This window comes from Lytechinus variegatus, chromosome 11 (assembly GCF_018143015.1).
Source record: "Lytechinus variegatus isolate NC3 chromosome 11, Lvar_3.0, whole genome shotgun sequence".
Lineage (NCBI taxonomy): Eukaryota > Metazoa > Echinodermata > Echinoidea > Temnopleuroida > Toxopneustidae > Lytechinus > Lytechinus variegatus.
Window position 1 is genome coordinate 28,159,439 of NC_054750.1, and position 26,719 is coordinate 28,186,157.

Consider the following 26,719-nt stretch of genomic DNA (forward strand, 5'->3'; position numbering starts at 1 on the left):
ACAATAGAGAAAAATCAGACAAACATAATGCTGAAAATGTCATCAAAATCGGATGTAAAATAAGAAAGCTATGACATTTCAAAGTTTCTCTGATTTTTCAAAAAAATAGTTGTATGCAGCACAATTTAGTCACATGCGAATGGAAGAATTGATGATGACCTCACTATCTTTTTGCTTTTTATTGTTTGAATTAAACGGTATTTCGGTATTTCAATTTTTTTTAAGATTTGACAATAAGAACAAACTTGTTAGAAACATAAAATGTAAAACAATGGTAATGTTACATGTTTATAGGGAGAAGTAAAGCTTTAATTCACAAGACAACAGATAGAACATTAGAAAATGTCATATTTCATACATTTGAATAAAATACAAAAGAAATAGTGGGTGAGTGATATCATCAGTTCCCTCATTTGCATACTGACCGGAATGTGCATATAACTCTTTTGTGAAATTAAGCAAAATTTTAGAATGCCATAATCTTCTTGTTTTACATCCAATTTTGATGAAATTTTCAGTGTTTATACTTTTTTTTCTCTCTTTTCATTCAAATCAACTTTTTGTTGAGGTGGACTTGTCCTTAAGAGGCATGTCAAATTTAAGTAATTAGTGCTCTTTCTTAGCACAGGAAGTCTGCAGAGGCTAAGCCTTTGTAAACAAGAGGAATGCCATCAACTCTTTATGGTTCTGTAGCCCAACGCACACTTTGCAAATTAGATGCACCACAATTTTTAATAAATCAAATTTTGCATTAAATGTGAACGTTCCAAGAAGTACAATTATTTCATTTGAAGTTCGGCATAAATTGAGGAATAATAATAAAATCATGATTTTGCTTTGTGGCAAGCCCCAGTGCTGGGAGGGAGTAAAGTCCAAACCGGCTTCAAGTCGCAGTCGATGATGACATCATTATGTTTTGGAAGTGAATTTGCTTTTATTTCTACATGGATCGAGGCTCGAACTAGACTGAATTTAGATTTTTGTATTCCTAGCACTGTTCTGAACTCTGATCGCTAAGATTTTATCAGTTGGAATGTTCATATCAAATGTTATTACAATTTCTCTGAAATTTGGATTGCAATGATTCACATAGTGTGTGCCAGACTTTAGGAATGGCCGTGAACAGAGATTGAATCCCTAATTCTTATATAGTGAGCAATTACAAGTATTGTCTAAATATGGTGTTGTGGCAACACCAGCCATAATCCTATACTTTAAAGGGAGGGGGGGGGGGGGGGGGGGATTGACCTTAGAAAATATGACATATCATGAGTTTGCTGTTGGTGATGACAATCTCAAGTTTCCAAACAGAATAAAAACAATACAGTAAAATGAGGTTTTTACATTTCAATAAGCAAAAATGTGAGGTTGCTTCAGACTTTGCATTCTGTACAATGAGATTTGAATCCAACATTTCCCTGACTTTCTTCTTTCTTTTTTATCACCAACTCTTTTTGCATGAAGTCTAGATGCTAGGGCACAGGCGTGACGTCATCTCTTGGTGTTGCATTAGTATTCCTCTAAAGAGGTTTCAATTGTACTATGGTACAAAACCATGGATCATGCAGATTTTTTAAACATTATTACGCTTACTTCATTGCATACACTAAGTTAAATCCAATAAAATGCATCTTCTCGGCAAAGTGTGTTTAAAACGAAGCGTGTTAATTAAAGGTCAAGTCCACCTCAGAAAAATGTTGATTTGAATCAATAGAGAAAAATCAGACAAGCACAATGCTGAAGATTTCATAAAAATCGGATGTAAAATAAGAAAGTTATGACATTTCAAAGTTTCGCTTATTTTTAACAAAATAGTTATATGAACGAGCCAGTTACATCCAAATGTGAGAGTCGATGATGTCACTCACTCACTATTTCTTTTGTTTTTTATTGTTTGAATTATACAATATTTCAATTTTTACGAATTTGACGATTAGGACCTCCTTTCCTGAAGCACAAAATGTTAAAATAATGGAATTCCACGTGTTCAAGGAGGAATGAAACTTTATTTCACATGACAATGATGAGAAAATCAAGATATTTCATATTTCAAACAATAAAAAAACAAAAGAAATGTAACTGTTTTTGTGAAATGAAGCGAAATTTTGAAATGTCATAACTTTCTTATTTTACATCCGATTTTGATGAAATTTTCAGTGTTGTGCTTGTTGAATTTTTCTCTTTTTATTCAAATCAAGTTTTTGTTGGGGTGGACTTGTCCTTTAAACATGATTACGCTTACTTCATCGCGTACACAAAGGTAAATCCAATTAAATGCATCTTCTCGGCAAAGTGTGTTTAAAACGAAGCGCGTTAATTAAATAAATCTGCATTGTCCATGGTACAATTGAAAACTCTTTTGAGAATTCAGGCTTAGAAGCCTGAATCAAACCTAATGTACGTGTAAGTGTCTGAGATCAGTTCATCATCCTTTTTCAGCTGAACCAAACCTAATGTAGGCGTCTGAGATCCCTTTTCAAGCTCTCAACACCAACAATAACACTTGAAATCACCAATCGGACTGAATATATGCATGCCATGAGCCAAGGATTTCCCCATGGTTCCGCATGCTTACAAGACGGAGATCTACATGGGAATGATGGGCCTCTGAAAGAACAAAAGGACAGTCGTGGTTGCCGAGGTGAGTCCGCTCTGGCGTGTTTCAGGCGTTTCCAGGATACAAGCCAACTCCCAACCACGTTGACCCATCTCTACCAGGATGGGGTCCCAGTTATGCCTTGATGCTGCTACACCACCGAACTGAGCCTAGAGGAAAGTAAAGAGGGTGGAGAATCATTTTAAGTTCCATGATCTTAGTCATCATAGGAAACTCTTGGTATCATCAATCACTGTGTTAAAAATTTATACGTAATTCTAATTATCAATACCGTCACCATCATCATCATCGTCGTCATCATCATCATCATTATCATCAGCACCATGCTCATCGTCATAATCACCATAATCATCATTACCACCAGCAGTATCATAGTTATCATCATCATCATCATCACCACCACCATATGCATAATTGCCATCATCATGACCACCATAATCACTATCATCATCAATCATCATCGTGGATCTTTAGGCCGGCTTAACTCGACTTTTTTGATAGCAGAAAAAAAATATTACTGACCTTGACTTTGTGTTGGTATGTTATGATAGTTCCCTGCCATTTTGGTGTGGAGTCGTTCGCATATGCAGCTTCCTTCTCAAAGAACCACATGGAATTCATAGAGATCTGCCCAGTAGTAAATCCAGTTGCTGAATGTTTAAAAGGAAAAAGTGGAGCTTGTACTTTGATCCTACTCAATCCGGCACAGTGATCAGTAATTTTGAAAGAAACTCTTTGCATCAATGACAATTGTTACAGCAGCAGCATCGAACCAAAACTATGATATTTTAATTACCGTAGTCATCAAATGAAAACGATCTTTCAGAGTCAAGAAAAAGGGGAATATTCTTCTTAATTTTTTGGACAGTTTCCAACTAAATAAAAACAATTTCTGAGAGATACGGAAAATAGACTGGCATTTCATGGATGTTAAGATGTGAAATGTGAAATTTCAGCTACGTTTTGGGAAGGTATAGGCCAAGTTTAATTAAAACAAAAGAACGCTCAAGAGTGTTGCACTTCATGAAGCAAATGGTGATTTTCACTGGCTAATTTGTTCTAAGCCAATGAGATCTAAGGGTTTCAGTAGCTGAAAGAACAACTTCCATGAAATGCTCCCGAAACAGGATCATCCCCCTTTCTTACTTCTTTGCATCTGCGAAGAGTCCAAATTAATCTCCACTAGCTTCCATCCTTGGTTCAGGAAGGCACCGAACTGGGCGTTGAGGTCCGTCATACACTGGTAGGAGGGTATGCCAAAGCCCGCTTGCACCGTGTAGGTAATAGGCACATGGATGCCATGGTATATGTAAGGGGTCGGGTTGGGGTGCTGCGGAATGTGAAAGAGCAGGTCCACTCCGATGGCTGGGGAGAAAGCAGGAAAGAAATTTTGATTCATAATTTTGCATGAATAAATCACACCAGTCATAATAAATTGACAAGGTATCCTAGTTGATCAAGTGAGCGTGGGTGATCACTGAATATTTTTTAAATGCCCGCCTCATTAGGGAGTTTTCACATTTACTACGGGGAAACTCTCTACAACGCCTCGATTCCATTGAAAATGCAATTAAAAATCACAATGGAGAGCTGACAGGTATCTGTCGAAAGTTGGTGGAGGGGGACTGCAGATCTTCAGAAGATTTGCAGAAATGGTAAACTGCCAATTCATCCACTCACCACATGGTCTACCTTCATGAAGTCTAATGCCATTACGTCCATCAACGTTTCGTCTAACAGCCATGTGGTCGAATAACCATTTGGTCCAATCATCACTTCGTCTAATCACCAATTTGTCTATGACCATTTCGTCTCGCAACCAGTTTGTCAATATTTGTTTAATTTCCATTCATTTTGCACAATTAACACAGAGTCCAATTAGACCAAACGGTATATGGACTAAATGACTATTGGACCAACTGGTTATAAGACAAAATGGTGAGTATACGAAATGTGAAGTAGACCATGTGGATATTGGACAAACTGATGGTAGACCAAAAATGATAGTGGATAAGTTGGCACTGGACGAATTGGCATTAGACCAAATGAAAATAAACTGGATAAATCTGGGACCCATTTCATAAAACTTATCATACTAAAAAAATGACAGTAACAGTTAAAAGCTATTGAAATCCTTTTATCTGATTGGCTGATGGTAAATTTGTTATAGAAATTCTGCATTTGTTTATACTATAAAAAGTCTTGGTGAAACAGGGACCCGGATGTACTTACTGCCAGCATGACCACGCAGTCCTGACGAAAATGACGGATTCTGCTGCATTCCTGTCGCTTCAATACAGATAAGCCTGGCCCCTCTCTGACACATATCCATGATCTGGGAAAATATAATTCCAAATAAAATGAAAAGACAAGAACAAAAAACAAATGAATTACAAGGAATCATTTTCCTGGCATCGCGCTATACTTCGCTCCAGATTTTTACATAGCACTGCAAAGCACATAGTTCTGGGGGCCATTTCATAAAGTTGTTTGTAAGTTAAGAGCGACTTTAAGAACGACTGGCGATCCTTTCTTGTGATAAATGATGTTCACCATTATATGTTTATTAATGATTATTTAGCGCATAAGAAGGGTTCACCAGTCATTCTTAAAGTCTTTCTTAACTTCCGGACAGCTCTATAAAACACCCACAAGAACTCTTGTCTTCAGACAAAAAAATGCTAGTTTTCTGCTTACAACTACAAATGGATTTGACATGTCATTTGTACAAATCCAAAGAAAATTGTATGCTTCATTAGGAAAGTGCACTAGTATACACTAAACAGACTCATATTTCTTACCCCCAATTAAGGTTGGCTATTCAATATTTATAGAAAAGTAAATCACTGACGAACAAGATATGTTCTAAATGAAGATTCGAAGCCAAGAGCACTTTGTTACTTCTCATTTGAGGAATGGTTTTTTCCCTTTTGCATGAATGAACATCTCGACATCTGCAATCTGCCTGTATAGAATAACTGACCTGCCAATCTCTGGGAATGAAAATTGTATTCTGTGATAAAAAAAAAGTATTTTCCCCAAAAAAACTGTATTACATAATAAAATGCGCGGCGCTCGCACTCATCGTGGCACTCAAGCTTCATGCCAGCTCAAATGTGCACTGCTCTTGCAGATGAAAAAAAAAAAAATTAAACATGTGCATATCTCACCCTGGTTTTAACAAAATGATTGAAAAAAAAACATGTTACCTGAAATTACATTGATCCAATAACCATATTTGGGAAAGTTTTATGAAATAGAGACAGATAGGGATGATTTTCTCAATAAATTACACATTTGTAAAAAAAAAAAAATTGTTAAGTACAAAATTGTATTTTCTAAAGAAAGAAAATGTTTGCAAAAATGTACTAAATATGCCAAAAATGTACTAGTTGGCAGCTCTGGAATGAGGAAACTTCTGAACAACTAAGTTAATCTAACATGCGCCTCTAAATGTTTTTTTTTTTTTACAGATAAAAGGCGCTACACAAATGTTGTTCATCATCCTTATAATCCCGTACCTTTGCCATAACATCAGTAGTGTTTGCCGTCTGACCATTGGTGGACCACGATGTGAAAGAGTAAAATATTTGGAGCTCGATAAAGCTCTTGACTATTTGTAGATTCCATTGCTCATTGGGAGGAGGCCTGTAAAAAAAATAATAAAAAAAATAAAATCAGCAAATTATTCTTCCATATAGTAGATATCAAGAGTGATTATAGTCCGGAGGTAACTTTGGAACAGTTTTAAAAGTGCATGTAGTTTTTCAACGGTAATAAGTTAAAAGAAGATTCATAATAAATATGATAATGAAGTGGATTCTTGTTATTTGACAAATCGTCCTCATCTCAAAAACCATAACGGTTTATAGAACTCATCATTAGTACCAATCACATTAGCCCGGCCTTAGGTCAGGCTTCCATTCAAGGAATTAATCCCGCCATGTACCCATTCACCTCTCCTGGGTTGAGTGCAGCACAATGTGGGTAAATTTCATGCCATGGCTGGGATTCGAACCTACGATCCTATGATTGAAAGACAAGAGTCAGAACCACCAGACCACCATGCCCCCATGTCATTATGAAATTATAGTATGAAATATTGAGATATCGACTATAAAAAAATGAACCCACCCCCCCAACAAAAAAAGAAAAAAATTATTTTGTAAAATTCAAAGATCAAACATTTCACGGTTAAATGAACTTTATTCTTTCGATAATTATCTTCATCCTGTCAGTTTGTCCGTCTGTGGGTGCAAACGTATCTATTGTTGACAGTGTAAACACTGCCTCATCGCTTTTTCTTTTTCTGAAATATGAATATAAAATTACATATTTGCCTTGCAGAATACACATGGGCTGTAATTGGTCTACAACATAAGTAAATGCAGATATTTTTAGCGCGATATCGACAGAGAATTTAATTAACGATAACAGCCCTAAGCATACTACATGTACATAGGATTTTGCATCATACTGGATACCCATTTAACACCTGGGTGGAGAGTGGCAAAAGGTGAATTGTTGCCTTGCCATCAAGGCCAGAAGACTATGGTGGGATTCAAACACATGACCCTCTGATTACAAGAAGAGAGGCAGAACTGCTACACTGCGATGCTTCCACATAACAAGTGGAGTGCCTCTGGCAGTCTCACCTGCATCATGTGATTCAATATAGCAGCAATGCTGACTTTGAAAACTACTATAAAATAATTATTCTCAAAAAACACCATTCATATGATACAATACTACGTTCACTGACATTTGACCTTGAAACTCAGGCAGGATGTTCAGTAACACTTGATTGACCTTATGTCCAAGTTTCATGAACTAGGTCCATATATTTTCAAAGTTATGCTGTCATTTCAAAAACTTAACCTTTGGTTAAGATTTGGTGTTGATGCCACCGCCGCCGGAAAAGCAGCGCCTACAGTATCACTCTACTATGCAGGTGAGACAAAAATGAGAATAAAATACCTACACTCCAATGGGTCTTGTGAGCACAGCTTGGAATGGGACTGCTTGGCTGAACCATCCTGCCTGGGACCTCACCCCTGGTATCGTCTGAAACTGAATCATCTTGAAGCCATGCTGGTACGGTTGAACCAGAGTCGGGTAGTACTCGTCCACGTTTGTTGTGATCATGGATTGAAAGAATCCAGCTGTAAAAAGGCAATGAGCAACAGAAGGGATGAGTTTTGGTTTCAAGGTTTATTTCCAATTCGTCTAATGCCAATTCTTCCTATTGCCAACTCGTCTACTATCATTTGGTCTACCATCAGTTCGTCCACTATACACATGGTCTAATTGCCAATTCTTCCACTCACCATTTCATCTAATAACCAGTTGATCCAATAGCCATTTAGTCTGTATACCATTTGGTCGATTGGACTATATGTTAATTGCGCAAAACGAATGAAATTAAAATGGACATTAGACCAACTGGCTATGAGACGAAACAGACGAAATGGTGATTAGACGTAGTGATGATTGGACCAAAATGGTTGTTAGATGAAATGTTGATGGACGGAATGGCATTAGACTAAATGAAAGTAGACCGAATTGGCACTTTACCGATATAATGACTAACCTAGGCCTTAAATTATACAAATTTTACGACAAATCCACTTTTCTATATTTTATTTCTATATTAGGGTATAGATTGTAAAAATGGAAAATGGCACAACAAATATCTGATGCCAGTGAGAGGGGCTTTAAGGCCAGTCCAAAGGCATCCACCCTTGTGATTGTAACTGCTGGCCTTGAATGTAATTTGAGCCTTGCTTACAGCAATTCACACCCCTTTTTCGATGATTAAGACCATAGACCTACATGTTCAGACTACTAGTGAAAATAGATCTAAATAATCCTCTCGCTGCAATTGAGGGGAGGTTGAGTCGGCATAAATTCTCTTTCCAGAACTGACATTACATATAAGTCTTTGTGTTTTTTTTAGAGCTCAATCAGGGGACGACACCAGGATAATAGGCCTATAAAGCGAGAGAGGGGGAAAAGTGCCCCAAAAGGTCAATTGAGTATTTCATTTATAATACATGTATCTTTGATTTTTAATTTTTATTCTTCATTAAATCATCACTAAAATTGACGAACAAATAATTCCATGACGCAACTCCTTTTCTGTATTCTTCTTCCTCCTCCTCCTCCTTTTTTCTTTACTTCTCCACTATAAAGTTTGTTTCTCCTACTTATTAACTTAAAAATATCATTAGCGGAGGGGGGTTACCCCTATGGCTCTGCCCCCCTAAAGCTCAATAGTAGCATCTAACATCTTTATACAATGAAATAAGTAACTCACGTTGTACACTCATCTTAGCCGAGATATTGATCATCAGATACTCCAGCTTGGGCCCTCTATAGGGCACGGTGTCAACTGGTAGAGGCGAGTGGGCCCCCGACTGGACAGCGCCCTGAGGACCTTGCATCGTGGTGACATTCAACGACCCTTGGGGGACATTACCCTGTGTGTTTCCCATCTTGGCTTGGTCAGGTTTTCAAAGCCACAGGCAGAAGTCTTGTAGGGTAAATCCTGTTGAAGATAAATTCAATCTTCAAGGTTCAAGGTTTATTCATATCAACATTTCACATCTCCAACAAAATCAACAACTCAATACACACAATACTATTATACAATACCAATTATCATAGATAAGCATAAATAAATATCGTAAAATATGAAAATGTATACCTATAATATAACAAAAAGAAGTATAATGTATAGAAAAATCATCACTTTTGTTAGGGAATGTCTTCACATTGCTGCTTGAAGGAGGAATTCATCCCAACACCTGATACAATTATGATGTGGAGTATATAAAGTTTTATTTTAATGGGTAAATCTTGCAATTTTACAAGAAAATTTATTTTTGATCAGGCATCTGCATGTTTTCTGTTTTTGAAGATTTCAGAATTTGAGATTAAAAGCCTTTCTCAAACATGTCATGGGCTGATGTCTTCTAAATTTGATATTTTTGTGTAGCTTTTTATTTTTCAAATAATAGAATTTGCAATATATTTGCTCAATTCCTTTTTTAAAATTAAAAGGATAAGTTAAAAGAAAATGTATTGTAGTACGGGGTTCTTATCAATTCTCATTCCTAGCACTCTTCATGCACAGAGACAGCCCAGCAGACAAGACATGCTATCATGTTCAGAACTTACTGGCCAACTCCCAGTTTTTTAATGTACAGAAGCCTTGTTGCATTCTAGCAACATTCCATTCAAATTATTTAAGGAAAATCAATATTCATATAAATGTAAATCAATGGAACAAAGTATAACTGAATATTCATATATACAAACAAAAGATATTCAAACTATATGCAAATTATCCTAAAAGCTTGAGTGCATCAACTTAACATTATAACCAATCAGGAGAGAGATGGAAGGAGAAGGAGAGAGAGAGAGAGAGAGAGAGAGACAGAGGAGTGAAGAAAGCTGTATGGAGGATGGTGGAGTGAATAAATACAAAAGAACCTTGTGTGAGGATAAAAGGGTGAATATAAATGAGGGGTGTTCTATTAGAACAAGTGGAATGCCTCTGGCCGTCTCACCTGCATCACGCAGTTCAATATAGCAGCAGTGCTGACTTTGAATACTACTCTAACTCGCACAAGATGTTCAGTGATACATGGTTACTCTTATGTCCACTTTTTATGAACTAGACCAATAAACTTACAGAGATATGATGGTTATTCACCAAAAAACCCCAACATGGCCAAAGTTCATTGACCTTACATGACCTTTGACCATGATCATGTGACGTGAAACTCAAACAGGATATTCAGTGATACTTGATTACTCTTATGTACAAGTTTCATGAATCAGATCCATAAACTTTCAAAGTTATGATGGTAAATCAACAGATACACCCAATTCGGCCAAAGTTCATTGACCTTTGACCTTGGTCATGTGACCTGAAATGTGCACAGGATGTTCAGTGATACTTGATTACTCTAATGTCCAAGTTTAATGAACTAGCCCAATAAACTTCCAAAGTTATGATGGTAATTCAACAGATACCCCCGATTCGGCCAAAGTTCATTGACCCTAATGACCTTTGACCTTAATCATGAGACCTGAAACTTGCACAAAATTTTCAGTGATGCTTGATTACTATTATGTCCAAGTTTCATGAATCAGATCCATAAATTTTCAAAGTTATGATGGAATTCAACAGATATCCCCAATTCGGCCAAAGTTCATTGACCCTAAATGACCTTTGACCTTAGTCATGTGACGTGAAACTCATGCAGGATGTTCAGTGATACTTGATTAACCTTATGTCCAAGTTTCATGAACTAGGTCCACATATTTTCTAAGTTATGATGACATTTCAAAAACTTAACCACAGGTTAAGATTTCGATGTTGATTCCTCCAACATGGTCTAAGTTCATTGACCCTAAATGACCTTTGACCTTGGTCATGTGACATGAAACTCTAATAGGATGTTCAGTAATACTTGATTAACCTTATGGCCAAGTTTCATGAACTAGGTCCATATACTTTCTAAGTTATGATGTCATTTCAAAAACTTAACCTCAGGTTAAGATTTGATGTTGACGCCGCCGCCGCCGCCGCCGCCGTCGTCGGAAAAGCGGCGCCTATAGTCTCACTTTGCTTCGCAGGTGAGACAAAAAGGGGATGATTCATGACTAAGAGTGGAAAGAAATTAAAGTGGAAAGAAATAAAAGTACAAAATCAATCCCTACAAACTAGACTTTCCTTCACAAATAAAATGTCCTCATTTTATAATTTGAAATATCTTGTAGTTATCTATCTTCGAAAATTTACTAAACATCAGAACTATTAAAAATGTACCATCGTTTTGTAATCATTGGAAAATGACTATCAAGCATATATATCCTTTTCACTAAAAAAATAAATTGTCATTAGTCGCTATAAAACAATGGAATTTAACAAATGGAGTACTTTCATAAATATAAACATATCTAAAGTGATTGACTTGTATCAACCATACTATCCATACACCTGGATGGAATTATTCTTTTTTTTTTCTTTCTTTTTTTTTCAAACAGATGATTCGACTTTAAAGTTTAAAAAAAATACCTTTTTATGTTTTCCTCTTTTTTTTATGAAAGAAAACAATTTTTCTTTTTCGAACACCATTTTTTTGTGTTTTCTTCTCTTCTATTCTTTTTTGTTGTATAAAATATATAAAATTTCATCAATGTAAACAATCTTCTTTTTTTTTTAAACAAGATCATGTCTGTACCAAATATGAAATGAGATCAATACATAGGTATGGATAATCTGAAAATTTTAAATTCTCCAAAGTTACATGAATGATTTCAGATCTCCATGATTTTATCATTTATCCTAGATGTTATTATCAAGTGCAGAAATTACTTCATTTCTACCGGCATTAAACCATTGATAACAAATTTCAATAATTATCAAAACTTTTAGAAAGCTTTGTCCTATGAGTTATCCTTGTACTCAATAAGTAAACTGATTAATTTTTCACTTTTTTTGTACCAACTATCCTGCTATACGCAATCACTAAAATGAGATAAATCATTATCATCACTATCCAAACATATTTTATACTGAAATATGTGATTGTACCAATAAATCTGAAATATAATCACAAAATTATTTCATTTTTTTTTTAAATGATTTTTTTTTTTGAAACACATATCGATTTGATCAAAGCAGTACCTTTTGTGCAGGATTAAAATCAACTCAATAATATCTTTAAGTTTTAGATATTCAGCATCACATATCACATTGAAATATACTTAAATACCTTATATTCTGAAAGGAATTCTTTTCCTCTTGGTTCACTTTTGGAAAAAAAAACCTACTGTACCAAAATAGTAATCTTTTTCCTATAAAGATAAATTTACAATTATCATAAATTATTTCAACTGACAATATAAACAGAGTGATGTCTGTCTTGGAATAATCTTAGTTTTGCATGTATAAGTATGAATAACAGTATATGAAAACAATATCTTTACTTTTTTGTCAAATTTTTTGGTTTCAATAGCATTTCTATCTGATCCTTTTCATATTCTATCATGTTTTTAAAAAAAAAAATGTTTGACTTACAATTTTTTGACATAGAAATAACGGTATTTTGTTCAATTTTCCTACATAAATGTCAATAGTCAATCAGTTAATTAAAAAAAGTAAACCAAGTACATGCATGATTTTCAAATTAATATTCTGATACTCTTAACTTGTACATCAATGATTGATGTTCAAATGCTGTCCATATTTAAAAAAAAAACTCATTTTCTGTTTCAAAATGACTAATCCATATGATTTAAAGTTCATTCAAATTCATTTATCCGTGTGTTGAAAAAAATAGTCAGTTCAAATTTCTTATGTTTGGACTTGTAGATCAATGAAATTTGAGTCTGTTCAATATCGGATCATGAAGAATCAGTTTGCATGTGACGAATCGTTCACTCTTCTAAATATTAATCTTGGTTCGTAGATGTCTCTGTCCGATATAACAGTTCATTCCAAAATATTCACTTTTAATGTCGAAGTCAGTATCTGACGCGTCCATTGTAGTGTTCGGTTTTCTCTTCTTTTTGGATAAAGATGTCAAATTTGAATTTATTAAATGTTCAGATCTTTCCTTCGGGAAGTAATCTAAAATTAACATTGACGATCATAACATCTTCAGTTCTATGAATTACAAAATGTCTCACTTCCAGGAAGAGTCATAACTGATAATCGCTATACTTCTTTGGTTTATGTATAGAACGGCCTGAACGAGTTCGTGAAGTTCGTGAAGTCGAAGAGGGATCTTCTCGCATACGAGTTACACGCTGGCTCACAGATTCATCAGTTGATGGTTGAGGAGGGCGTTCTCGGTTGGTGACCTCCAGGTTGTCACCTTGGTTCTCTCTAGAGGGTCCTGGTATATTGGATTGGTCAGGAGAGTTTACTTGTCGTCCTTGAGAATTAACCTGGTTTGGTTCCAAGGGTTGAATGGATTGGTTAGTCTGCTGTTGTAGAGTGGACGACTGTCCCATAGACTCTGACCATGGTGGTTGGTCAGAATCATCCAACATAGGGTGTGAATTTATGGATTGGGTAGACGACTGCATGGATTGGGTAGACGACTGTATGGATTGGGTAGATGACTGTTCTTTAGACTTCTCTGACCCTGATGGTGGATCAGAGTTGTCTAACCTCTGGGGTTGAATGGATTGGTCTGCAGATTGAGAAAATGAATCTGACCGTGAAGGTCGATCAGTCTCACTTCTCACAGGGTGGATTGGTAGTTGAGGTGGAACCTGAAGATTTTCCACCGGCTGGATGGGGATCTGATCAGCATGTGTTTGAGATTTTGCTGACCATGGCATCTCTATTGAAGACTGAGATGCTAAGTTAGATGGAGGAGGAATATCAGGCTTTGCCTGAGCACTTGAAGGAGGACGAATGGAAAGATGTCTTTCCTGACTGTCTGAAGTAGGACGAGTGATAGGAGTCTTTCCTTGAAGATATGCTTTTGACCTGAAAAGTTTGAGCCTATTGTGATGAACCAGTTTCTTCACATTTTCATTATGGATGTCGGCAATCTTGTAGTCAAGTTCATCAGGAGAGGATGAGACAATGACAAAAGGTCCCTTCCAGTTAGGCTCTAATTTGTGTCTAGCATTGACGGGATCGTGCAACCAAACAAGATCTCCGGGAGTGTACTTGATGGTTCTAGTTGAGACATCATAGTCCTTTTTCTGTCGAAGTTGAGCTTGGTCTGTCTTCTGCTTGGCATGTTGGAAAGCCTTTCTCAGCCGAGAACAAACATCGGTGACATACTCTTGAGGAGAATCATATGACTGTTTCATGATAGGACAAGTGATACTAGCCGGGTCCGTGCTTCACGACCATGCATGACGAAATAGGGTGTCATACCTGTGCTTGAATGAACACTGGTATTGTAGGCTAGTTGTAGTTGATGTATATGTTTGTCCCAGTCACCTCCTTGATCGGCTATGTACTTTGCAAGCTGTTCCTTAATAACTCGGTTCGCTCTCTCGACGATACCTGCTCCTTGTGGGTGGTATGGAGACGAACGCGATTTGCGGATACCAAGCTTCTTGCAGAGATCTTGAACAAGTCGAGATTCAAATTGTCTTCCTTGGTCAGTGTGTAACGACTCTGGAACTCCGTGTTCTTTGATGTATTCTTCAAATAAGTGTCTTGCAACAGTTTGGGCGGTCTGGTCTCGCATAGGGTAAATGTTGGTATATTTACTGAAGTGATCAACCACAACCAAAATATAGTGGTATCCACTTCTCGAAGTAGGAAGTTCCGCTATATCCGCGAATACAATCTGAAGAGGGTGGTCTGTCTTGATGTTCTGAAGCGGAGCTTGGTGCTTTGGGTTCGGTGATCTTATTGACTCACAGGCATGGCAGGTTCTGCAGTAGTTGGTTATATCTTTGTGCATGAACGGCCAATAGCACATAGCTTCAGCTCTGTGTAGTGTGCGTTGAACTCCGAAGTGTCCAGAAGATGGATTACCATGTATCTCTTCTAACACTCGAGGGATGAGAGATTCTGGTACAACTACCTGAAGTGAGGATGTTCCAAAGTTGTCTTGTCGTCGTCGGTATAAGAGACCATTCTGAAATACAAATCGAGGGAGCTGCCATAAAAGACGTCGAAGACGGGGTGATTGTCGTCTTACTTCTCTCACTGTCGGATGATGGTGCTCCTTGATGTACTTGATTATCCTTTGAATGTCCATGTCATGTTGCTGGTGGTATTGTAAATTAGCATGATGGTTAGAAAGGATAAAGTTCTCAGTAACTTTGTCATCCACAGAGTCACGTGACTTTGGATTGGTAGATGCTTGGTCGAATTGAGTTGTAGATCGATTTCTCGTAGAGGAGCGTGTGTTTACCATGCTAACAAGGGGTGCTGTCTCGTCTGGCATGCGTGACATAGCATCGGCATTACGATGTGCAGTGCCCTTTCTATGATTCATGGTGAAAGAATATGCGTTCAACTCTACGATCCACCTTGCTCTGCGTCCTGTGGCATCATCTTGTATCGGAACCTTGTTGTAGGCCAAGAGGGGTCGATGATCTGTATGGATTGTGAATTCTCTGCCCCTTAAGTAATGTCTGAAATGCCGAACAGATGAAATTATGGACCATAGTTCTCTGTCATATGTTGACCATTTCTGTTGGGCTGGAGTTAGCTTCTTACTGTAGTAAGCAACAACTCGGTCATTTCTGTCTTGTGACTGAGAGAGTACGGCCCCAATAGCATCTTGTGAAGCATCAGTCGCCAAACTAAACTTCTTGGCAAAATCCGGATATGCAAGGATAGGTGGGCTTGTGAGAGAGGACTTTAGTTGGTTGAAGGCTTCCTCGCATTCAGCCGTCCAGATAAACTTCTTGCCTTTCTGCGTCAAGTCAGTGAGTGGTGATGAGACTTGAGCAAAGTTTGGTATGAATCTCCGGTAAAAGGAGGCAAGTCCCAAAAATGATCTCACTTGGGTTGGAGTCGTTGGTTGAGGCCAGGATGACACTTTCTTGGTGTTGACTGGATCGGGGAGAACTCCGTCAGTACTGATCACATGACCAAGATAGGTTACTTCCTTTCGAAAGAATTGACATTTCGAAGGTTTAAGCTTGAGGTTAGCATCTCGGAATCGTTGTAATACTTCTTGGAGATTGTGTAGATGGTCTTGAAATGTCTTGCCAAGTACTATGCAATCGTCCAAGTAGATGAGGCATATTGACCAATGTAACCCATGGAGAACTGCTTCCATGACTCTCTGGAAAGTCATCGGTGCGTTAACCAAGCCAAAAGGCATGACCTTGAATTGATAGAGTCCAGTTCCTGTAGTGAAGGCAGTCTTTTCTCTGTCCCGCGGCTCAAGTGGGATCTGCCAATATCCAGATGACAAGTCGATAACGCTAAAATAGGAAGATGATGCTAAAGCGTCGATGGAATCATCAGAACGTGGGATAGGATGGGAGTCTCTGACTGTGATAGCATTTAATGCTCGGTAGTCTACACAAAACCTGTAGGTGTTGTCTTTCTTTCTCACCATCACAATTGGGCTGGCCCATGGACTGAAGCTTTCCTCAACAATGTCTCGTCTTAGTAGCTCATCGACTTGATTCTGTATTTCAACTCTCATAGTAGGTGAAGTTCTGTATGCTCTTTGTCGAACTGGTGTCTCTGTTGTTGTGTTGATTTCATGGTAAGCAAAATTAGTTTGTCCAATATCCTCAGATGTGCTGCTGAAAACATCAGAATAAGAATTGAGTAGACGTTCAGCGCTTTCATACTCGGTTTTGGACAGGTTCGAAGTAGGGAGCATTGAAGAAAGGTCAAGAGGTGAGCTTTCCTGTGTGCCGGCTACAACACCGTCAAGAATCTCGTACTCTTCCTCTCTGTCTCCAGTAGTAGAATAGAATTGCCCGAGTGCAGTGTTAGCAGACAATTCTACCATCTCAGATGTAGGGTTTATCAGTCTGAGTAGGATGATACCATCTTGTGGTCGAGAAAGGGATCTCGCACCTGCAATATTGAGATGTTCGTCGATAGAGGGCTCAAATATTCCATTGTAGTCTTGTGGAACTACATCAGGTTGTGGTGAAATCAATCGACCTTGAACATGCACCTCACTCATTCCAGGGAGAGTTGTCTTTCCAATCAGACAAACATTACATTTGAGTGGTACTTGGTGTTGATGTCGTTCAACAAGTGGAATACTCATACCAGGCATATTGAATGTAGATGTACGAGCAGAGATGGAGGCATCATGTTGGTCCATGAAGTCCCAACCAAGGACGAAAGGGTGAGTTATGTTTCTCGCTACTCTGAACAGATGCTTGACTGTCTTGTTTCCAAGATGGATGGTTGGTGAGGTTGTTCCAATAATGTCAATACCTTCTCTGGTTATCGTTGAAGCCAAAGTTATTGTCTTGTGTAATGGACTTCGCTGGCTCTCTGGGATTGAGTAGTAGAAATCTGCACTCATCAGCGATATAAAGGAACCACTGTCGATGAAGGCTAAAATATACTTGTTGTCGACAATTGTGGGAATGTATGGTGGTGGAGGTGATGAAGACCTACGATTGACAGTCGATATAGATGAAGGATGACATTCATTTTCAGTTTGGGTCTGTTTATCAAAGAGGGATGAAGTTGATGGTCGACCCTTGTCATCAACTATGAATAGTTTCCCTGGTTGTGATCAAAGTGAACTTTCCTCGACTGAGTACTGTTCATCTGACGATAGGGTGAATCTCTCACATCAGAGGGATGGCGGTCATCAGAAAATGTAGGCTGCCAGCTAGGTCGACTTTGGTATCGGCGTTGGTGAGGGCTAGTTGATCTGCCATCATAAGTGTTATATCTGAGTGGACTTGATCGGGGAGGGCTGCGATGAAAGCGTTGAGGGCTTGGTGACCTAAATCGTCTATGGTGTGGAGAGTATGGACTGGGTGACCGATGATGTCCAGACGACCGATGCCAGTGATCATCTGAATTTCGGTACCTCGATCTAGATTGATGTTCATGTCGGTTGCGTACAGGGCTTGGTGATCTAGACTGCTTCTGATGCCCATCGTAGTATTGATGTTTGGGCTTAGATTTGTATCCTTCGAATTTCAGTTCTAGATCGTCTAATCGTTTCATCACTTTCTCCAATAATACAGAGTTTGGATCACTTCTTTTCGGTGAAACTGAAGCTATTGTCTCATCTAGCGGTTGCCCAACTTGATTGGCTCTTTCGACCCGTACGGCAATGTCTAATGCTTCAGCGAAAGTATTAGCGCCCATCTCGTATATCTTTATCTGAAGGGGTTTGTCAATACCTGCAAGAAATCTGCGAAATTTCTCGCCGTCCTTTCCTGCAGCATCATAGTCTGGAAAGGCTTCTTCAACGAGAGTGGCTATCGCCGCTGCAAACACTTCTAGGGCCTCGTTTCTATGTCTTTTCCTTGCATCAATGCATGATTTGAAGGAATTCAGGTAATTTGTATTCCCAAACACTGTCATCAACTTTTTCTTTACTATGCTATAGTCTTGTTGGTCAGAGGCTGGTATGCTCTCCCATACTGTAAATGCGGCACCGGCAAGTCTCGATGGAAGAAGAAGATGAAGCTTCCTCTCTGCCTGTGGGAGTACCTCGGCAGCAACTTCTAATCTCCTTGCCCATTGACCGAAATTTCTGCCATCTTCTCCAGTGAAGATTTCAGGGAGATCAAGTCGAAACATGATGGTAGGGTGTTAAATGTGTATAACAGAGTTCTATATATACAGCTACATATATGTATATGTCAAATTACTATAGATTGACTATCAACTTGCAAGAGTCAATAATAATCACTCAGCTATCGAAGCAGAAATAGCTCTTGCTAAATGAAGGAGGGTGAATGTATGAACAGGAGTTAAAGCTAAGTGACTCACCAATATTCAAAAGTCAGTCTTGAGATACAAGCCTTGACAAACTTGAGAGTGCACATCCAACTCACTATAGAATGTAGAGTACATTCAGTTTTCAACTGCATACATGGATACAAAAGTAGCAAGTATGTAGAACAAAATTTAGATCATGAAAGTAGAACTCACATTAATGGAGAATTCTCATGAAGTAGGAAGAAAATACAATCAGTAGATGCTTTATGGAAGCTGTATCCACAGAAGAAGGGTGTACTGATAATTTATCCACAGAAGAAGGGTGCAGTAAATCACTCGAAGTAGGATGTAAATAACTCGAAGGAGGGTGTAAATCACTCGAAGTAGGGTGAAAATTCAACTATCAGCTGCTGGTGGGTAAAGCTGCCTGAAGCTCTGGGGTAGAAGAGGACTAGAAAACACCGCTGGCACCAATGTAGTACGGGGTTCTTATCAATTCTCATTCCTAGCACTCTTCATGCACAGAGACAGCCCAGCAGACAAGACATGCTATCATGTTCAGAACTTACTGGCCAACTCCCAGTTTTTAATGTACAAAAGCCTTGTTGCATTCTAGCAACATTCCATTCAAATTATTTAAGGAAAATCAATATTCATATAAATGTAAATCAATGGAACAAAGTATAACTGAATATTCATATATACAAACAAAAGATATTCAAACTATATGCAAATTATCCTAAAAGCTTGAGTGCATCAACTTAACATTATAACCAATCAGGAGAGAGATGGAAGGAGAGAGAGAGTGAGAGAGAGAGGAGTGAAGAAAGCTGTATGGAGGATGGTGGAGTGAATAAATACAAAAGAACCTTGTGTGAGGATGAAAAGGGTGAATATAAATGAGGGGTGTTCTATTAGAAAAAGGGGATGATTCATGACTAAGAGTGGAAAGAAATAAAAGTGGAAAGAAATAAAAGTACAAAATCAATCCCTACAGTATGATTATGAAATTAAAGTTCAAGTTTTCACAAAAATAAACCTCTTGAGGCCAAATCGTGTTTTTGGGAACCACTCGTAGATTTGTGTTCGTGCACTTGGGTACGAAGTGAATGGAGGTGGAAATGGGGAACCGTGCGTGTGACTGAATAAAGCACCGCTGTATGAAGTGAACGGGGGTCCGACCACTTGACCGAAGGTCCGCGAGACCGAGGGTCCGCGAGACCGAGGGCCCGCGAGACCGAGGGCCCGCGAGACCGAAGGCCCGCGAGACCGACTTTTTTTTCCTTCATCAGGGGAGCTAGCGTTTCATCAATATTTTCATCCGACAAGTTATCAGATCTGACATCTTTCCATGAATTTGATTGGCTGAGATGCACTGTTCCTATGGTAACTGTCGGATAAACTTGTACTTGTCGGATAAAATGTCCGACAAGTCCTTTCATGAAACGCCCCCCAGGTGACGAGTGGTTTAAAGCGCCTCGTTGCGAAGCGGCCTGTTTTCGGGGGGGGGGGGGGAGGTGGCGGGGGGTAGAGCCAAAACATTTCCAGGTAGTGGGCTGTAGTGAGCACGCGAATCATGCGAAACACTTACTGCGCGCATGAAAGGGCTCTGGGGGGGGGGGGGGGTCCGATACTTACAGTAGAAACTTACGTTGCCTAATTTCACTGACACTTCTAAATTATATACTCATTTAACGTTTATTTTTTTAAGGTAATTCTGTTACATGATCTTGTGCATTTAATCTTTAACAAGAAAACTGGAAACAATATAGAAATACATACACCTGGAGCATTGAAGCTTTATTATGGGCAATCCTATCTTACATGTCCTAGCATTTTTCTTTTCAGTTAAACAACCAAAAATAAGAAGACCAAGAAGGTGAAAGTTTTAAAGAGAAGAACGTACATTGATTTGTCACTCAATTAAGAGTGCCGGTTTTAATCAGTATTCCTCCGAGAAGCCTGTCCTCGAGGAATGGTCCTCCGGGGGAATTTCCATGGGGGAGTCGCCCTCCGGAGGAGTAATCCTCTCGGGGTGTTACCTAAAACCCTTTTTTTATTAGTCCCCCATCTTACTGGTTTGTCCCACAGATGATGACAGATCGACGAGATTTCGAGACTTATACAAGAACTGAAAGATGCGGATCGATTGCATCATTACATAGCCAGAGGGGGCGGGGTATCCCCCCCCCCAAGAAAAAAACACACATTAATTCTTCAACCGGGCTGGAGAAAAAAAAACCAATACAACACAAAACAAAAGCAAACAAAGTGAGAGTAAGCGGGGAAGGGATTGTCGATGTGTCGAAAGGGTGGGTGAGCAGAGTTCCATGCTAAGACTCCCCAAAAGTAACACTACACATGGCACTTTCTCTATACATTTTATTGGAGTTTTTGAATAGTTTGCCCCAGAATATTCGAGAACACGGTTTTCATTTCGTAAAAGATATGAAAACTCACTTGATTAATGAAGTTTGATGGTTGACATGAGTTTGGGGAAAAAAAAAGAAAGTTGTTTTAGTAGAGTAGTTGCACTTTGATCCTTTTGGGGAAACCATTTTCGACTAGCACTTTTGCTAACTTTTGGTTCTCCCCTTAACAGCATTTCTTTTGGTAAAAAATCACCCAAACCATTTAATTTATGTTCATGCATACGATCAATTTTTATGGTGATTTGCTTCTTGTCAGACTGCATCAAGACTCTTTTGTATTATATGCTGATATCACATGGGGTATCACACAACCGCGTAGCCAGGATTTCATCTAGGAGGGGGCGGTCAATGCACGCGAAGCGTGCCAACACTTACAGAGCGCGCGAAGCGCGCTCCCTAGGGGGTGGGTGCAGGGAAGGGGAGTTTCCCCCTCCCGCGCGAAGCGCGAAGCTTTTAGTGTTTCATAAATTAAAATGAAAAGGAGCCGCTTCTCTTGTCTCTAGTACCTCCAATTCGGTTGACTATATTGCGATTTTGAACCTTGTTTTCAAAAGTGATTGTGAACGCACAAAAGAGGTATACAATGGAGGAAATTAAAATGATAATAACTCCGCGCGAAGCGCGGAAGCTAAAGTGTTTTATCAATTTTTCTTGCCATAAAAAGGGTCCCGAGAAAAGGGTATTCTCAAAGATATATTGAAACTTTCTTTGGAAAGATCAGATTTGATTACAAACAATTTAGCATCAGTGCATATTTTTAACTCGCAAAACAGAGGAGAAGATTGGTAGAGGAAGATATTCCTCCCCGCGCAGAGCAATGAAACTCTGAAATTTCAAAGGGCGGACGTTTCATCAAATGTAGATATCTCTAATACCCAATCGTCTCTAATTTAATTGATTTTCTAAGATTATTGAACTTCATTACAAAGAAAATAGTGCGCATAAAGTTGAAACTTCTTGAAACTATCTATCTATATAATAAACTTTATTATATAGATAGATAGTTTCAAGAAGTTTCAAGAAGTTTCAACTTTATGCGCACTATTTTCTTTTAAGGATGATTAATTTTTTTGACTCATCCTGAAGCGCTTCATTTTGAATATAAAGAAACTTAAGTGTCATTCAAAATTTCAAACTGAGGGCGCAGGACAGGAGATGAATGTATACAGGGAAATGACATGAAGTTTAATACAATTGGATTTAAAAAAAATTTTACTTTTTTATTTAATACGACACGAATTCCATACCTTCCTCTTTTAAAATTAAGAACCTGTTTGCCCCCAAATTATGGTTGTTTATAGTAATGAGCTGAAAAGCGGGAGAAGCTGACTTTATGGAGGTGACGGCAGAAACTGATATAAAGATTTTACCCGCTCGGAGCCGACCAGACCAGAAGTTGCGCGATCAATTGAAAAAAAAGATAACTTCATATATTTACTTCGGAATAACCTTACTCAAATTCATGCCCTAATGTATACAATTTTAACTTTAACTGGCAAGAAGCACATAGCTGAGGTGGAAAAACAGGGTTAGAGAAAAGGTGGGGGAACAATGGAGAACTTCAATATTGTCATTTGACCGCGCGCAGCGCGGAAGCAAAATTCATATATGAATTTAGAGCAAGAAGAGTGAAGGAGTTTCTCTTTTGAGAAAAAAATAAAGAATAAAAATAAAAAAACACAAAGCTACCTTTCTTCCCTTTCCTCCCTTCCCTTTTCCTTTTCTCCTCTCTTTTTTCCCTTCTTTTTTTTTCTTTTTGGGGACGTTTTGGGGGGGGGGTGACCGCCCCCACCGTCCCCCTGGCTACGCGCCTGGTATCACATTGTGTTCTTTTATAGACTATGCTTATGTTATGAATTTCATTTATATGATTCATGTTATACAAAAACATTCTTGTAAACATGTATTATACATAAATTCATTCATTTAAATATGTTAATGTTGTTAATAAACACCTATTCATGGGAACTGGGGAGGGGCTTGTTTCGAAAGGGTGTTTTGAGTACACCGGTGTAAATCCACTTTGAGGAGTTTGGGATGTTCGAGTTTTTATCCCCCCCCCCCATAGGCGGATCCAGGGGGCGAGGGGCCCGGCTCCCCCTTCTATTGGCGGAGCAAAATAGAAAAAAGGAAAGAGTAGGAAGACGAGTGAATAAAATAATAGCAGAGGAAGACTTGAAGAAAAAAAATCTTTCATGTCACTGTATAAAATTTTTGCTCGCGCTTCGCGCTCGTATTGCCTGTCAGGCGATTCATATATCTTGTTCAACATGGAGCCTAAATATCAAGTTTGGAAGTTAATATACAAAACATATTTCTCCTTGAAAATCGAACTTTCATTAATTTGTGTGATTTACAAATTGATGGTTAAAAAGTGCTCTGCTGTAAAAATGTCAGTTTTATGGTCTGAATATTAACATTTTCTGCTCGCGCTGCGCGCACGCGAAATTGATTTATCAGGTACCTATTATTCTCATGTATTCCCTAAAGTTTTCAAAATATCCCTGTTCAGGTCTGATTGTCAAAACGTATCAGCTAGCGCTGCCATGCTTGCATTTTGATTTGCGAGGTATTTATGTCTCAACAAACTACTTAAATCCCCTTTTCATGGCAGTTTATAAGAAAATTTCGGCTCCCGATTCGCGCTCGCATTATTGGTTAAAAATATATCAACTGAAAACTGAAGCATCCTATTCATGATCATAAAAGTGCTTAAAATGTACATTGTTCAGGCCATAATATCATCAGATTCCGCGCCCTCATTATGCATTAATAAATAAGGTATCAATTTAATAATTAAATTGTTCCTTTTGTTTAATGTCGCGCTTAGCAAGATGAATAGGAAGATATATAGTCATCATATTCATATGATAACATGTCCTAAGGATGTCTTGGTCCTATGTCCAAAACTCAAAGTAATGATGAAAAATATCAGCTCTTTATCAAGTAATATTTTATATCCACCTTACAATTTTCCTACAAAGTGTTTGAAATATAAAGCTCAAATTGACCCCTTTTTTCAAATCGGAATATCAAATATTTTAAGCTCGCGCTTCGCGCTCACCTTTATTTTCATGCTAAAAGATGTATTAAAAATGCCTAGATTCTATGTCTAAATCTGAAACAGGCGCACGCATGTTCATTCAGAAAACTTTCTGCTCGTCCTTGGTGCTCGAATTATTAATGTAAGAATTCCCCCTCTTACTCGTCCTTTTCATGATTTACAAAACATGAATAGTGTCCCGTTTTAGGTCTAAAACTAGAATTTTTCAGCTCGAGCTTCGCGCTTGCATCAATTGTTTAGTTATGTAGCTATCTTTTCATGATTACAAAAATTAATTTTTCATTCTTTATGTAGAAATGTCATATTTTTCTGCTCGCAATTCGCGCTCGCCTTATTTGATTGTTGAAATATGTAACATCTTTATGGCTAACTGCAAGCAGGTAGGCCTACATTCCCGATCATTTCAAAACGTGTATCAAAAATTTCTGCTTGCACTTCGTGTTCGTAGTAATTATTGCAGGCACATCTTTTTATTCAGAATGTTCAAATTTAAGGAAAAAATACAATTAAGAAAAATTTGCTCGCGCTTCGCGCTCGCATTATTAAATAAGGACTATAATATTATATATTTACGTTGATTTAAAGAATAAAAATAAGAAGTGACTCTTAGGACTACCCCCTTCAAAGAAACAAACAAAAAATCATCTTCGAGCGGCCGATCGGGGAAAATATGGCTGAAAAAAATTCCGGGCCCCCCTATTGGCGAAGGCTGGATCCGCCCCTGCCCCCTCTATACACACATTCGAATATCTATTTAGCGAGCGGTCAAAGCGAACGAGCCATAAAGAACAACTTTTCTCGTTTTTAATCACATTTCATAATATAATTTTTTTGGTTTTAAATCGCATTTTCAAATAGAAATTTTGAAGTATGTTTTTTCACTGATTACTTAAAATATATTTTCTTCCCTAAAATGTGGGGGGATATTTGTACACACCAACCGCCCACTCCAAAAAGTGAGTGTGTGGGGGCGGGGTATATCCCCCGGATTTACGCCAATGGTTAAGTATTCTGATGTACTGGCCAGCCTTTTTTTATATAGAAGATTTTTTAACGGATTAAGATGAGCGAGAGCAGCTAAGGAACAAATCAAAGAAACGTCAGACCTTCCTCGTTTCTCGGGGGGGGGGGGGGGGGTATAGGTACACTCCCCTCCCTGCAACCCCCCCCCCCCGGAACGCGCTTCCCGTGCTCACTACTGAAACCTTAACTGAAATCCTAGTTAAATGTATGCAATTATTTCTAGACGGAATTACTCGGAAATATTTGGCTCTAGATCTGCCCCCCCCCCCCCTCTGATAACAGGCACCTGTTACGCCGCTGCAACGAGTCGCCTTAAACCACTCGACCGCGGCAACCAATGAAGGGAAAAAAAGTCGGTCTCGCGGACCTTCGGCCTCGCGGGCCTTCGGTCTCGCGGACCCTCGGTCTAGCGGACCCTCGGTCTCGCGGACCCTCGGTCTAGCGGACCTTCGGTCTCGCGGACCCTCGGTCTAGCGGACCCTCGGTCTCGCGGACCCTCGGTCTAGCGGACCCTCGGTCTCGCGGACCCTCGGTCTAGCGGGCTGTCGCCAGTGAACGGTGGTTCCCAATATCACGATAATGCCACCTCTGATAAGGGATTCAACAGCCACTACACTTTTGAAAGATGGGTATAAAGATGTTTCTTGATTATAAATCAAGTATAAATGAATTATTAAAGACAGTTAGTTAACTGTAAATCTGTATCAGCACTACATTTTTTTCATAAACCGCATGTAAGAAAGTACATTCACCAAAACGGTGATTTAGCTCCTGTGCAATTCAAATTACTCAAACACGGAATCGTGATAATTCCCTTTGTATATGAGAGCATAGCTAGAATTCTATATCCAGAATTACAGCAGTCCTGAGCTGCGAGCTGTCCTGACTAAGAAAGTAAGACCAGTGAAATAACTCCTCAAATAAATTACCTTTCGAAGCTTTGAACAATGTCAATGGCTGTTCGTGAAATTCTACTCCAGATCTTCACTGGGTCGATCGTCTGACCTTTCCTCTCGTCTTTTTGAAATCGCTAATAATTTGGTGCACAGCTATTTCACAATGTTTAAAAATAACTCTGACTCTCCTCCTAGATCCTTGGCCCGTGTTTACATCGTGGAGGTCGCACGATCAAGCTCCATGCCCCACCCATTAAATACGAAACGCGTGTAAATCCACACACAAATAGTAGGCACGTG

General features: G+C 38.7%; 1 protein-coding gene across 1 annotated transcript; it reads right to left on the reverse strand.

Annotated features, from left to right (window-relative positions):
• Positions 1–2,444: 2,444 nt before the first annotated feature.
• On the reverse strand, positions 2,445–26,603 carry LOC121423612. Its single transcript, XM_041618995.1, has 8 exons — positions 26,453–26,603; positions 8,934–9,164; positions 7,599–7,779; positions 6,139–6,265; positions 4,850–4,952; positions 3,764–3,982; positions 3,140–3,267; positions 2,445–2,766 (listed from the first exon to the last, which is right to left on the reverse strand). The coding sequence occupies exons 2-8, from the start codon at positions 9,109–9,111 to the stop codon at positions 2,587–2,589; spliced, it is 1,116 nt and encodes a 371-aa protein (XP_041474929.1). The 5' UTR covers positions 9,112–9,164; positions 26,453–26,603; the 3' UTR covers positions 2,445–2,586.
• Between the last annotated feature and the right edge of the window lie 116 nt (positions 26,604–26,719).

Excerpts from the sequence above, each read along its gene's own strand:
- LOC121423612 (XM_041618995.1), bottom strand. The coding sequence starts at position 9,111 with ATGGGAAACACACAGGGTAATGTCCCCCAAGGGTCGTTGAATGTCACC. Across the intron at positions 6,266-7,598 it reads CTCACAAGACCCATTGGAGT|GCCTCCTCCCAATGAGCAAT; the intron begins GTAGGTATTTTA and ends TTTTTTTTACAG. Across the intron at positions 2,767-3,139 it reads CATACCAACACAAAGTCAAG|GCTCAGTTCGGTGGTGTAGC; the intron begins GTCAGTAATATT and ends ACTTTCCTCTAG.